This window comes from Apaloderma vittatum, unplaced genomic scaffold, assembly GCF_000703405.1.
Source record: "Apaloderma vittatum isolate BGI_N311 unplaced genomic scaffold, ASM70340v1 scaffold15184, whole genome shotgun sequence".
NCBI lineage: Eukaryota > Metazoa > Chordata > Aves > Trogoniformes > Trogonidae > Apaloderma > Apaloderma vittatum.
Window position 1 is genome coordinate 9,343 of NW_009714503.1, and position 15,848 is coordinate 25,190.

Sequence of the window (15,848 nt, forward strand, 5' to 3'; positions counted from 1 at the left end):
AGCCATGTTGGTCACACCATCTTGGGCATGAACACAGTGCAGTTGTACATGAAGGTTCCAGGAAGCAGAACACCAGGTGAGTGTGATCTCTTTGCGTGAAAAAAGTCGAGTTCTACTAGTGTGGTATTGATTGAATTGCGCTGCCGATTTTCCGTATCTTACAGCATACGTAAATGTCATAAAATTGCACATATTCAATATTTTTTAATTTCTTGTTTAACTAAACTCAGCTTGTATGAAGTACTAAATTAGCCTACAGTGGAAATTTCTGGATTTTTGCAGTGCTAGGTAATTACCTGCATGCAATACTGAATTCTTTAAGAGGAAAAAGAGAATGGGTTTATATGCTTGGACAGTAATTGTATTTTACATGCCTTGAAAGGTTTTATAGGCTTTCAAGGTAGGTCTTGTGCAGTAACAGAAGTCGTTATACTTTGCTTTTTAGATTCTTTATTTTCTGAGGATAGGACTCAACCGATCATAATGAATAGTGCTTTGTTTGGGTGCTGGATTGAGCCTTGCAGGATCTGGACTAAATTTTAGGGTCTGTTTTTTCTGCAGTACAACTTGAGAAAATTCCATTAGGGATTATGGCTCGGTTTTCCAGCTGTCAAAAAGAAGATAAAATGCTGGCATTTCTACGTTGATTTTGAAAGCTCTTTGGGACAGATTTTCTTACTACTTGTCCACTTAGTGTCTGAAGTCATGAAGTTTTGTTCCTGACTGGGACTGTCAGGAGCTATCATAAAACATAAAATCTAAGCTTTTAGCATTCTGAAGCACTTTTTTCTACACAAAGGGAACTGCAGATGTATTTGTCAGATTCGCAAGATTGCTACTTCCAACTTTTAATTTTTCACAAACTAACAGAAGCAGAGTTGTCTTGTCACCGGTAGCTTAATTGTGTTACTTAACACTGTGAAGCACCTAAATAGTGTGTGTAAGCATCATAAAAAAATATGTACAAATACTTAAACTGTGATTATTTTTTTTTTTTAGTAGTTATAACTTTGCATTTTTGTGGTAGTATTTTTATAGAGCAGTCTTACATAAAGTGTCCTTATTGTCTCTGAATTTCAGGTCATCAAGAAAACAACAACTTTTGTTCAGTAAATATAAATATTGGTCCAGGTGACTGTGAATGGTTTGTTGTCCCTGAAAGCTATTGGGGTGTCATGAACGACTTCTGTGAAAAGTAAGCTGACCATGGTGATTTTCTCTCTTTTTCTCAAGTTCTTTAAGCCTTTCTCACACCTAAAAGTGGAAATTACTGAGGATGTTGTAGGAGTACATTAATTTATGTGTTTTCTCTGTAAGTCAGAAAAGTCTTTTAAAATAAGTCAAATGCAAAATCTGGAATTCCTACAAAACACGACATTTGTACAACGTAGGGAAATCTGGATTGCCTGTGATAGCTTTGCTCTCAGAAATTGACTTTAGGTCCATTACTTGTTTTTTTGAGCACAAGAATGAAGGAAGTAGGGGAAGTGAGAGATGAGTAGTAGCGAATGCTCATCTAGGTTCATGATTCAAGTTTAGGATAAGCATAGGCTGGCTGCTACTGATGTGTATTACGTGGCATCAGTCCAGTTTTGGTACTAGTAGCATTTCCACATCAGAAAATCTATCATAGTCCTTGCTTTGGTCTTGGCACTCTGTCGTGCAAAGCTGACCTCTGCTATTACCAAATGGTGGAGTGACGGAACAAAGTTGAGGGTAAAGGAGTTGGGGTTTGGTTTTGGTTTTTTGGGAATGATGAAATAAATTATTTTCCTGGCGATGTGTGCTGTTAATCATTATGATTAATGTTACATGTGCACAAAGAAGTACAGAGTCATTGGTATTTTGGCATGGTTTGTTGCTGTGTCTAGAGGGAGAGCTTAGTTAAACTCACCCCCAGGAGGTGTCAGGACATGCTTTGCATATACTTAGGTGCTTGTAGCTTTCTGGAAAAGATGAGATGCAATGACCGTTGGGGAAATACTCAGCCAACTCTAAGATTGGGGTTTCTGTGTTGCGCCTTGTTGAGTGGATGCTTTAAAAACAAACAAAACATGCATGAGTAGAGGTGCCCCCTGTCCCCTCTAAAAAACCACAAACAAACTAACAAAAAAAAAAATTAAATGAAACCAGGCGGAGTAATTGTGTCCGTCGGTCATGCTAGTATTGAAGCAGTAGCCTCTGAAGCTGATCTTTTAGGAGGATTTTTGTAATATTATTATCTTGCCCTGCTAAAACTCTTAGTCCAGTTGACCACTTGAATTTTCTTCAGAACTTGTCCAGACCTCTGCAAATTCATCTCAGTGTCTCTGTACTCAATATTTGCTGTCCATCTAATGACAACCGTTCTTATTTCACTCACCTTTACAAAGATTAGTCATCTCAAAATAGTAATTCTACTGATGCAGTGTCTCTGATGAGGATGTGCCTTTTGCCCTCATGACAGTGTCCTCCTGAAGGTGACAGAGAGACTAAGGTCTTGGTAATATCATAAAATATCTGTAGACTGCCAGATAGAAGCACTGAATTGTCTTTGAAAACTGTTGACTTCCACATGATCACTCATGGTGCTGGATAAAAACGGTATAAAATTGGGATAAGGACAGAAGAGAAGTATGTATTTTGCATAACCATAGGGGAAGAGTTCGTGCTGAGGAAATCCATATGGAAGTGTTTTTCATGCTTCTCAGGAGGGTCAGCATTTCTTGGCTGAATCACAGGCCTGCAGGTCACAGTCGATATGGTGCCAACAGGTCACTTGTTTTGTGGACAAGCTTCACATGGATACACTGACAGAATGAGTACGTGGTTGGCATTGTTCAAAACAGAAAACATTCGTAAGCGTTGCTATGGTCTGTCTGTAAGATCAGTCACTGGTTAAAAAAAGAGCAGTCATCACCAGTGTCGTGCTGGATCTGACCAAGGATTTCTCTGCCTCTGGATTAATAAAATACTGGGAAAATTAAAGGAAAACAGAACATAACTTGAAGCCATGCAGTGACTTCACATGGGCAGCTAGATATTTAAGTGTTTTAATGTATTACAGGATGTGAAATATGGAATTAGGATCAGGAGATTTATAGATGAAACCTTCCTTTCAACTAGTCCTCCTGGGTCCCTAATTAGATGCAGAAAGCATTTATTGTGGTGACCAGTTTTCGCAGGTAATTTCATTGAAGCATCAACCACTGATATGTCTGCTGATGAACAACTTTGTTTTTTCCTGTTGTTTCAGAAATAATATGAATTTCCTAATGGGATCTTGGTGGCCAAACTTGGAAGATTTGTATGAAGCCAATGTCCCAGTTTATAGATTTATTCAAAGACCAGGGGATTTGGTGTGGATAAACGCTGGCACTGTTCATTGGGTTCAGGCTATTGGTTGGTGCAACAACATTGCGTGGAACGTCGGCCCTCTTACAGGTATAGTTGAATAGTGCCTGTGCTGGATTATGCAGTTGCTAATATTATACTTCATACGCCAAAGAACCTGCCATTTCTTACTAATTGATCATGTTTTGCTAGATCAAAAAATCCCGAATGTACTGTATTCTAAAATATGATGTGTTGCAACTTTGAATAATTCCATTGGTAAGACGAAGAGAAAGCAGCAAGAATGCGACAGTCTTTCCACTGATTCGTTTAATGGGCTTGTAAAAATTACAGTCGTTTAGCAAACTCTAGCAGGTTAAAATGTTTATAGTAATTGATACAATCTGTCTTTATGGACCATTTTTTGACTTTTTCTCCCGAAGTTGAATGTACCCAGAAGACTGTGCTGTAGCTTGCCTGTGAGTTTAAGGACATGTCCAATCTTAACTTTTTCAGGACAACAGATACCTAATTACTCTTTAGTGAAAGCATCTGGAAATGCAAGCAGTTTTAAGTTTTTGTTCATAAAGGAATACTAGGATTTTCAGACCTGGCACTTTAGATGTCTTTGGTTTTGAACCATGCTCTTTGGCAGGTTTTTAGATGTGAGAATGGAAGGAAATTTCACAGCTAAGATGAGATTCTGTCAAGCGTTTGAAGAGAGTGTACTTCCAAAAAACTCTCATTTTCTTAAATAGTTTGAGGTGTGTGTTTATTACATCATAGTGCAATAAATAGTATATCTCCAGGATTGTATGATTGACTGATAACGAACTCACATGTTCAGTCACAGTAAATTTTGTCAAACTGTTTTTTTAAAATGGGTGGGGTGAGTAGGCTGCTTAATGAAAAGTCTGACTGATTTCAAGAAATCTCTCAAGGTGCAGTCTTCCTTTTCAAGACAAATTACATACCATAGCATTGTAAAATTATGATGAAGAGTAAATAGAGTGAGACATTTCAAATAAGTCTTGTTTTTTGTTTTAATCTGAAATATTTGAAAAATTATTAAGTAGCCCTTTTAAAAATATTGCTTTCTGCTCACCATAGAAGTTGAACACTTGTCAGTAACTTGTTGTCACAGATAGCTTTTGCTGCTCTGGTATTGCGCATTCTTTTAGCATCATAAATACATGTTTTAAAAGAAATTGTATAGAATTCACATGTAAAATGAAGTTTAATCTAGCCCTAAAAGATACAAATTTTTGTGATAGTCAAATTATTTTGGCTCCAGATACTACTTATTTCTTAACTTGACTAATTGCTTCTGTAATTTTGTTTTTGTATAGCCTGTCAATATAAATTGGCAGTGGAACGGTACGAGTGGAATAAACTGCAGAGCGTGAAGTCCATAGTACCCATGGTTCATCTTTCATGGAATATGGCTCGAAATATCAAGGTCTCAGATCCAAAGCTTTTTGAAATGATTAAGTAAGTTTCATTTATTTGAACGTTTACTGTACCCTTTTCCTAGTCAGTCATAAAACAATGTTGATTTGTAAGCTGTCCTTTGTAAAATGTTTCCATTGTAGAGAATCAAGCCAATATTATTTTATATTCTGTTTTTCAAATAATCCATTTGTAGGTATCATAAATTTAATGATGTTTTATTTTATAGTATTGTGACATAGCTTTAGAATTACCTAATTATTTTTTTTATTAAATATGCCGTAGACTAAATACAACAGTTTACAGAGCCAGTTGACTTACATGATAATAGCTGTTTGGAGAACCTACCATAAAAATTAACAAAATTAGGTCGTCAACTCAAATACTAGATTTAATATGTTTAGTAATTTTTACAGCAAAGTTAAACTTAATTTTGCATTTCTAGAACCTCTAGTTAGTGTGCATGCACTGCCATTTGGAGATCCAGTATAAATGTTTTAAATAAAGGCAAGTAGGAATTTGAAAGCCTCCTTCCCTTTGCTCTTTCTTCTGAACAGTCAAGTTTAGTGACATCTCTCATGTGCGTATTCCAAAATGCAGGAATATTGCAGGCTTGGAGTATCTGTAGTAATTTTCTTTAAAGAGTGCAACTTCAAGCAGAGGTAACTAATATTGCAGCACCGTTATATCTAGGTTGACGAATGAATGGACGTATCAGCGTATTATAAGTTTGTCATAAAGAAAGTAGGGGAATGAATTACAAAGCAAATCACTCATAATGAGAATACTCTTGTAGCAGCACTCTTTTTTTTTCTGTAAGCCTACCAAAGGAGTTTCTAGCTTGAGCACTTTTTAGTCATATCAACATACTGGTTCCACAAGTGAAAGAAAAGCAAAGAAAAAGAATTATTTTTTTTTCCTCCTAGTAGGATTTATTGATGACATCTGAGTGAGACACCTTTTTACAGGAGAAATTTAGTATAGGCTTGAACTTCTGCTGCAGAAAGACAAAATTGGTGAAGTGATAACTTTGTAAGGAGCAAGACTGTTGGAAGTTGAAGCCAGGGAGGTTTGTAGTCGCTGTAAAGTTAGATTTAAATAGCATTTATTTGTGAATACTGTCTTAAAAACTGCTAACTGGTATCTAGGGTAAAGAAAATCTTTGCTGAAGGCTTAACAGTGCTGCCCCTTCAATTAAGCTCTTTAGTGCTCTTGTTCAGGATGCTAGCTGTCATAAAAGAGAGAGGAGGAACTGAATAGTTAGAAAGGAGAAATAGAGGTAAAAGAAGGAGGGTGTGGGAGGGAGCCAAAAAGTCAGTTTAAAAAAAAAAAAAAAAAGATAAACCCGCAAACTTATTTCACAGTTATCTTTATGTATCTTCTCAAGCCCAGCAGGCATCTACTGTGAAGCTCAAAGCAGTTCTGGAATGTTTCTGGCAAAATACGGTTTTGATATTTTGGCACGTGTATTTTGCATTTGCACAAATTTAGGGGATTTTGCCATGGTTTAGGCTTAAAAGGATAAAAACGTGACTGAGCATAGCCTCTTTCTCTGAGACAATTACTTAAAATGTTGTGAAGAAACACAGAGGACAAAATGGTAGTTACTTACTATCTTGCTCACCGTCCTCAGCTGAGCTTTCTCTAGTGAAAGACTTGAATTTTAGGTGTACATTACAAATGAACGAAGATGCTGAGGAGTGGGTGCGAACTTCAGTCTTACATACATTTGCTCTTTTTTGGTCTGTTGAAACCATTTGCAGTTTACTTGGATTAAGCCCTCCAGCCGAGTTAGTTAGCAGCCAGTGCCCAGGTTCCCAGCTACGTGTGCAGATTGGAAGAAGATCCAGTGATGAGCTCCGCTTTGTAACATCTAGTAGCAGTGACCCAAGTAATTCTTTGTCGTGCTCACTTCTGTGGTTATGGTATAACTGTGCCTAGAAATGGATGTTGCCAGAATAAACAGTCTAATACCTGACCTTGGCTTTGAAAGCAGACTGGAGTTTCAGAAACCTGCATGAATCTCCTTAAGATAGGAAAGCCGTTGCATAATTTGCCTAAGGACCACTTTTCTGCAGAAAACCAGGACCAGCTGGCAAGTAGTTTATTGTCCACTGCTCCTGGATTTTACTAGGTGCAAAATACAGACTTTTATGTGTTTGTATATGAAGGTGTGCGCAGGCATGTGTATAGCAACACTTGAGAAATAATGATTTCTGATACTGTGGGTTGAATTTCATCTTGAATAGCTGACTTTTCGTTTGTCATCAGGAAAAAAAAAAAGATCAGTGACACAGCTGTCATCTTTTTGCCAAATGCAGATCTGTATTGTATCTAAAGTTTCACACTGAAGATACCTGAAGTGTTCAGGTAGTTTGAATTCTGTCTCTGGGGGCTTCTTAAGTATAAGAATAGTACAAAAGAATAACTCTTGGAAAATGATAAAAAGTAGTTTGTGATTCCAGTTTGAAAGATAAATATGAATATGTCTTACTTGGTTATGTGAGAGTAACCACTAGAGAGGCAATAAAATAAAATCTAAGCATACATATAAAAATATTGGGAAGGAGCTTAGTAATGAAAGGAAATAGAATAGCAGTAGGGAAAAAATAATAGGGGGAAATTTTGTTTTTGGAACAAATGTGAAGTCTTCATATATTTTAGTTAATGTGCAACTCCGTGCTGCCTTGCTAGGTAAAAGACAAAGAGCAACAACTTAAACTTTCACAAGATATTTGTTAAAGATTTGATATTAACAGTAGAATCATGGGCAGGAACACAGGCAGACAAAATGATTTAAAACTTGACTGAAGGAGCACAGCCCTCAGAAAAAGAAAAATTGACTGCAGACCTCTTAGATGAAAGCTAGAAGGCTTTTTACAAATGTGTCTGAGGAAGAGAATTTTACAGGTAATGGGAACATAGTAATAAAGCCTTAAAATTTAAATCAAAAGTAACTCAAATACTAGATTATTTTACAAAAATAGTTACAGGAGAAATGATTTTGCACAAAATCGTGAAGCCAGGTGAAATAGATTTCAGTATCAGTAGGATATGTCACTGAAAGACACAAAGAGGTCAGTTTTGCATTGCCATTAGGATGATCTCCACACCTTGAAAAGTTTCACTGAATATCTAAATATTCAAACAGGTTTCTCACTGCCTTTCTAGACTAAATCAGAATTATGTCTATTTTAAAATGTTCTCTTAAATATTTGAATTGGACTGAACATGATTTACCCATACTCTTTATGTCACACCTGTGAAGAATTTGAGAGAGAGAGATACCGTCCAGATTTAGTTTTAACTGAATTCTCACTGTACAAGAACAAAAGCGGGCCTACAGTACCAAAAACTAAGAACATTTAACTTAGATACTGTGACTCTGCTAGACATTTTTTTTGGCTTTCTTAGGCTTACCAAACTTCAGGAAGCTCTGGTGCCTTTTCAAAGTGGTAGCTTGTACACTTTCTCCAATTCTTTGACAGAATGAAATAGTTAATGTAGTTAATGTTTACATTTTTAAGTGCCCTTAGTAGAAGCTAAATTTTATCCAAGGAGGAGGAATGCGCCTTCTAGCTGTTGTTTTTGGCTTTGACTGCGAATTTGGCAAACATTGCAGTGGTGTTATACGTGGGTTTCATTTGGGGCAATTTTTGTTTCACGACTGCAACACTAGAAAACTCTTTGAAAGTAACACTTTGAAAATGCTTTGGAAGTCAGGAGTGGAGAGCAATGGTGGCAAGCGTACAGATGTGCTTCCAGTTGCTCTTTGGCATACCCAAAGACTTCTCCAGATAAGAACAGAAGAGAAGAATGGTAGCTTTTAAGTTTATTTGAAATCAGGTTGTATCGCATAAAAGAATGCTATACAAAGTTACTGAGCTTGTCAGAAGCACGTTCGCCCAGCACTCGAGTGAGTTAACGCGCGATCTGTCACATGTGGTTGGCCTTGGCATCGTAAGTCCCGTCGACATCAAACTTTGAACGTGTTGAAGGAGTTACAGCTCTTTAATTTTCTGGAAATTCGGTATGTTTAAGGTAGAAACACACTTTCAGTTTTTCATTATTATTACAGCAAAGGTATTAATGAAACTATGGACTTGTTTTTAGTGAAGACGAGCAGTCTGAGTGTAAAACATCAAGAAGAGAGTATCTCTAAGACTAAGATTCTATTAACTACTTGGAAACACATGAAAGAAGCGTTTTTTAAAAAAAAACCAGCATGTATATATTACATGTTTAAGGCTTTAAAATGGGAGAAGGATCAAGTTGAAAACATTTTGATAGAACTTTTGAGCACTTTGTTTTCTATCCAATGTTTATTCTTCCTCTTACATTTTTTCCATCTTCCTTCTACATCTAACGAGCATGTAATGCGACCACCCTGTGGAGGAGAAAATTAAAGGCTGCAGCTCAAATAAATAGGGTGGCTGAGAGCTAAAAATTATTGTAAATGACAATGTAATTTAGAAATCTGGTGTCCTGTTTTGCTAGCTTTTTTTTAGAAAATGTATGTAGCTCATACAATGCTAGAAAATAAGTTTGGTTTTCTAGTACAGAAGGGAAATGTATAAAATTGTGAAGATAAAATTAGGGGGTTTTATCCTTCACAGAAGTGTGGCAAGATACTGTTGATGTTAATTTGACATCTGTCCAGTGCTTTTCTTCATAAAATGAGTGTTAAATATATTTTTTCAATGTTAGTTTCTTTGATCCTGTGAAGAGAGATACTTTTCTAACACAAACCTGTCTGTTCTTTTTCCTTTTACTCAGCAGAAGATAGTTACTGATAGATTTTATTTCCACTGTGTGTAGAGTGACTCCTGTCAGAATTTGGATTTTCAGACTTTGAATAGCTGAAATTAACTGAAAGTGCTGAGGAAGTAGCAAGGGTTTTAGGATGTTAGTTAAAACAGTTCTTTGGGATACACAAAATGTAAGTTGTTATTTTGAGCCTGGCAGTTCAAAGGAGCTTTTTGCTGATAAATTCATAGTTGAAAATAAAATACATTAATTGCTTTTGAGAACACATTGTTTTATTGTGTTTAAAAGACCATTCATGCATTCCAGTCAAAAAAGAAAGATACAGCCTGTTGCAGCGCAAGCGGCAGTACTGAAATGGAACACACAGATGTGGGGTGTAACTTCTACCTAAATTATGAATGCAGCTGTCCCTGAAATCCTGGAGGAAGAGGAAACTCCAAGTACAGGGTCTTGGAAGAAATTTAAGACTACTTGAATCTTATTCTAAAGTTGAATACTGAACTGAATATGCAACTGATTTTGTTTGCAGGTACTGCCTGTTAAGAACTCTCAAACAGTGTCAGACACTGAGAGAAGCTCTAATTGCTGCAGGAAAAGAGATTGTCTGGCATGGACGAGCAAAGGACGAGCCAGCTCATTACTGTAGCATTTGTGAGGTCAGTAAAAACATGTGCTAGGTTTGTGTACTACTGTAATATTTAAATTTTGTCCCGTCTTTTATTGTCATTGCTATTTTAATTTTACTCTTAAATTGCAGCATCTAATGTACATTCTAAGAACATACGTGTGATGGTAGTACTGTCTTCAAAGAGCTTATCAAGCTGTTTTACTAGACATAGCCTGTATCTTGCTGCAGTCTCTTCCACAGTACTTCCTCGGCGTTGTTACACACTAGGTCGATTTTCAATTCACAGTTATTACAAAAAGTTGTTATCCCTTCCTGCATATAATTTGATCTACTGAGCTTCCTTTTAAAGGTGTATCTGTCTTCATTTCAGAAGTCGGCAACAGGCTCAAAAGTGAGAGAATTTAAGTATGTTTCCTTCACAGGGACGTACCTTTGCTGAAAGTTTTGATTCTACTTTCTGTTAATAGTTCCTTTAAAGTATTGAATAATAGTTTTCATTAAGCTTAAAAGAAAATAAAATTTTCCTATCTCCTGGAAATCAGTTTCTAGTTATCTTCTGACTGAGCCTCTTGTGCAGAATGTGCATGTGACTGAGTAGGAGGAAAATAAGTCACAAACTTCTTTTGCAGACAGATTTTTAAAAGGAAAATTAGGTATAATTGTTATAAATCTCCATTTTAGCAAGTAAGCCCTCTTCAGGGTATGAATCCTGCTTTGTCAGTATTGACCAAAAGCTTTCCCATTGGCTGTTCCTGCAGACATCCTAAGGGTAATATTCGTGGGTTTACAGTATTTCACTTCTCTGCCTGAGCCTTAGGAGGATACATTTTCCCTGAACAAATCTGATTTTTCTCTTTGCATGCTCAGGGTAAGGTGGTAAATCTTGAAGAAGATACATGCTTTATGGTTCCTGCTTTAACTTTAAAAAACTGAAATTGTAACAGTTGACTTTCTGTTTCCTATCTAATAGGTGGAAGTCTTCGATCTGCTTTTTGTCACTAGTGAGAGCAATTCTCGAAAGACCTATGTTGTACATTGCCAAGACTGTGCACGAAAGATAAGCACGAACCTGGAAAATTTTGTGGTGCTAGAACAGTACAAAATGGAGGACTTGATGCAAGTCTATGATCAATTTACATTAGTAAGTCAAATTAATAAGTGGGTGCGTAAATACATTATTTGTAAAGCAGTTGTAGACTGTCTTGGTACTCCATTGTACGAGTACCATGAACTAACTGATTCAAATGGAGGAATGGGTTGTGTGTGATATTTACAGAACAAAATGCTGAAGAGTCAGAATTATGTGAAATAGTACAGTAACTTACCGCAGAACATAACCGCTGAGTTTTCAGGAAAAGTGTGATGTTACAATTCATAAAGTTGTGGCTTTAAAAATCCAATAGAGATCACCTGAAGACCATAACTGGATCAGATGGAGATGGGAAGAATCAGGACAGTGAAGCTTGGAGAAACTAGCACCAGGTTCAAGAGCATCTCTAATACATTGGTTGTGGTATGAAGTCAGTATAGCAGCAGAGCATCCTATGCACTCAGACCGCTCCCTTCCCCTTCCCCACCCACCCCCTCCCAAATCAGCACTGTCCTTCTGCTTAGCAAGTGGATGCTCTCAAACAGTTCTGTCTTTTGGCTTGGGGCCTCCTTTGCATTTCAATTTAAAGCAAAAAGCCTCTTCGCCATTATAGCTTTGTGCTATACATGGCAGCCTCCTGCTTTGAACTGTGTCAGCACAACTGTCCTAACATTTCACCCAGGTTTCATTGTTTCAGGCAAAGATGGCTCGTTTGTAATCACAATGAAAGCAATGCTGGATTTATTTATAAGCCCTGCCTTTCTGTCAAAGGAGACAAATGTTGGACTAAGTGTTACGAGATTTTCATTTTGAATTTAATACAGCAGCCCAGAAGCGGCTGTGCCCTTTGATTCATTTCCAGGTGCTGCAGAAAATGTGTGTTTGGACGATTATTTCATGTAACGCTAGCATGATAAGTTGTGACCTTTTGAGCTGAGGCCTCAAGGTTTGTCAGCAGAGGTTGGCAAGAATGTGGGACTGCTTCCTCTGAATTTAATTCTCTTCACTGGTCCTACAGAGCCTGAGGTCGTTGAACTTCAGTTTGTACTTACAGGAGCCCATTGTTGTTATAGTTCGTGAAATACTGCGATTTCAAAGTGATGATCTGTTACAGAAAAGCATATAAATAAACACTTGTTCTCAGATACACCATCCAGTTGAGTGGAAACGGGCCAGAATATTTCTGCACAAAAAAGAGGGGGAGGGAAGGATATTTTGTTGTCTGTGTTTATAACATGATATAGGCATCGGTGATGAAATTGTCCCTAGAACAAGGGTTCTCAACCTGTGAGTAGCTCCCTTCCCCCAACTAAAGCCTGTACCTGCAGCCCTAAAGGGCATTCGTAACCGTTCCCTTGTGAAACTGGTGTGCACATTCCTTTGTTTTAAAGGGGATACACTCTCAATTGAGAAGAGTCATAGCCTGAAAGTGACATCTCTCAGATCTAGGAGAAGAGTTAAGGTTTGTTGCAACTCACAGAATGAAGATAGTCTCGGATGGCAAAGGTGCAAATAGGTCTAACAGGGAGGCTCTGTGGTTGGGGTAAAGTATTGGGAGCAAGCATGGGGGTCAACTAGTGTCAGTGCTTTATAGGTGAGTGCTGTGGTAAGATTTAAGGTGTCTTTAAAGATTGCGAAGCAGCGTCTTGAAGGGATTCCACATCACGACAGGACTGATGAGCAGGAAAAAAGGAGAAGGAAATGCCACCAAAGATTCAGTCTTTTGGTGATAATGCCGCAGAGTGCAGTACTGGGAAATGGGTATCTTCTAGACCTTGTCTCCTGAAAGCAGGCAGGAACAAGACATCTAGCATACTTCACTCTTGAGGCACTCTGATGTTGTCTTCCAGGATTAAAAAAAAATAAAAACACAAGCAATTTTGTCCCCATGTCAGAGAATCCAAGACCCTTTCCACAAATATCCTAACTTTGGGTTTATATGTTACTGATTAGGTAGAGGGGAAAGAAAAAATTTAAGTCTGCAAGGCATCTAGAGAGCCACAAAAGGATGATCCCCACCTCTTGGTTAGCAGGTTGAGAATCCCTGTTTTAGAGGATAGAAAAGTATGTTTATACTGAGCCCACATGGGGCTCCAACAATGGGACTTGTTTTGGCAGCTCTCCTCATATCAGCACAGACATCCCCACAGCACACTTCAGCCTGCAGTACAGGCAAAGTCCTAATGCAGAGTAGTCATTAAATACTCATCGTGTTTGAGTGAGTCCTGAAGTGTAAAAGCAGCAGTGCGTGTGACTTTAAACGCTGATGGTTACAGTTTATGCAGGTCTTGGTTAAACAGCTGAGTTTTACACCCTTGTAGAAAAGGTAATTTAATGTTTTCTTTTTCAGGCTCCTCCATTGCCATCCTCCTCATCTTGACATTTTTTCCATGGACATTAAATGAAAACTTTTCTGATATTCAGGAAGTGACCCAGTTCTGCACCACTGATTTTTGTAGCTATCCCGTAAGGCTGCTGGCTGAAAGCTGTGTCTATGCAACCTTCCAAGTGCGGAGTGTCAACCAACTGGACAGGAGAGAGCACTGCCTCCTACTCCAGAACTCAAAACAAATAAAGCTCATCCAGCTGTACTTCAAAAAAATAATTCCATGTTTTGTATATATCTGACAAAACTGGCAACATTATACAGACTACTGACTTGAAGACCACCTCTTTTGTATTTCTCTGTTTCTGGGCTGATGAGTTGGTTTCATCCATTTTTCCCCTTCAGAATTTCCCTTGGAAAAAGTACTAGCTTAGCTGGTCATTTCTTTGTAAGGTAGTTAGAAATTTTAAGTCTTTCTTTGGGCAACTTTTTTTTTTTTTTAATGTGAAGAGTTAGGTGATATAAATTTTTTACTGCTTTTATGTTTTTCTGTCTTGTTTTGAAACCATGACGGTTACACTTTTGGTTCCTAAATAAAATTTAAAACAATTAACAGCCAAGTCACAAAGATAAATGGGTTGCACATAGACTAAGGAATAAACTTCAGATTTGTGATTTTTGTTTCTAATCTTGATGTAAATTTACACTATTTATAAATACATATTTATTGCTTGAAAATATTTGTGAATGGAATGCTGTTATTTTTTCCAGATTACCTGCCATTGAAATTTTAAGGAGTTCTGTAATTTCAAACACTACTCCTATTACATTTTCTATATGTAAATAAAACTGCTTAGCATTGTACAGAAACTTTTATTAAAATTGTTTAATGTTTAAAGTTTTTCTATTGTTTGAGTTTTAAAAAAATTTTATGTACAGTGCCCAGTTTCTGTTCTTTTTTGAATCTGATTATATATATTTTATATATACTCTTGTGCTTGTGTATATATATAATATATATAGAATCTCGAATATAAATATGTGTATAAAGATTTAGAGACTAAATTTTTCTCGTTTTAAGTTTTACATCTATGGTAGATTTGAGGTGTCTACTGTAAAGTATTGCTTACAAAAGTATGATTATTTTTAAAGAAATATATGGTATGTATCCTCAAGACATAGAATGACCTTCAGACTGGTTTATTGTTAAATTGCACTTTTTGCAATAACAGACCAATAAATAGTTGCTGCCAAAATGTAGTAGTAGAAAATAAGTAACAGCTAAACTATAAAGCTCTTCAAGAAGATACCGGCTTTGACAGGAAGTTTGGCACTAGTTTTAGAAGAGGAATGAAAAAGGTGAATTTGAGTTTGGGTGGGGATGTTCTCTAGAATTCAACCAAACTGCAAGTTATATATTACAATATGTTCTATTAACAATTTAAAAAGTTAAGAGTGACTCATCTTGGCGTCATCGTTGACCCCCAAAAAGGACGTTGTTTTGTGGTATTCTATTGTATTTTCACATACTTTGTAATACAAATTCACTGGTAAATTTTTGAAGCACTAGGTTTATTTAGGACAATTTTATAATATATCATTGTAACAGTTTGCAGTTTTAATGATGGTATTTATTTTAAGTTGCTCCTTTCTCATTAGCTTCTTGAAATGCATTAAATCTAAATTTCAAAATTGATAGCTTTCTTATTGATCAGAGTTGACCGATGCAGAAGGTTCTGCATCAAACAATTTCTCATAATTTCTCATTAGTGGGGTATGTTAGTGATTGCATTGTTATTTTTTTTGTAATCGATGTGAAGTGTTAAAGGCACAGAGCATGCTCATAGTTTCTTTTGAACAAAAGTAATCGCCTCTTACATTGTAGCTTCAAAAGAAAGGTGTTTTAATGAAGAATCAGTACAGTTTGTCTAATGCTGTTACAACAGTTTAACTATAGCTATAAATTACTTTCTTGCTAGTTCTTAAAACAGTTGGACAAAGGGGTGTAGAGATCAAAGAAAAGGATAACAAATGCTCTTGCCAGCAAAATTATCAACTAGCAGTTAGGGAGCCAGTATTTGCAGTTCTGTAAAGTTGTAAGTCTCAGCTCTTGATAACAAACTCTACAAATCATCATTTTTTACTTATGTATTTTATGCAGTCATAAATATTGTAATCTTGACAAACCATGCTGCAACTGAAAAGCTACTCCTTTACGGTAGTCTTAAACCCAAATAAAAGCAAGATAACTTACCTCAACTAACGGTAAACACAAA

General features: G+C 36.7%; 1 protein-coding gene across 1 annotated transcript in view; it reads left to right on the top strand.

Annotated features, from left to right (window-relative positions):
• The window catches only part of LOC104273460 (lysine-specific demethylase 6A), a gene marked incomplete at its 5' end in the record, with an annotated part of 22,402 nt that extends 7,009 nt beyond the window's left edge, over positions 1-15,393 (top strand). The window contains 7 exons of the mRNA XM_009868797.1: positions 3-76; positions 1,081-1,195; positions 3,236-3,423; positions 4,662-4,803; positions 10,058-10,184; positions 11,127-11,297; positions 13,597-15,393. Of these exons, the coding sequence (XP_009867099.1) occupies positions 3-76; positions 1,081-1,195; positions 3,236-3,423; positions 4,662-4,803; positions 10,058-10,184; positions 11,127-11,297; positions 13,597-13,626 (847 nt within the window). The remainder of the gene's footprint in view (positions 1-2; positions 77-1,080; positions 1,196-3,235; positions 3,424-4,661; positions 4,804-10,057; positions 10,185-11,126; positions 11,298-13,596) is intronic.
• Between the last annotated feature and the right edge of the window lie 455 nt (positions 15,394-15,848).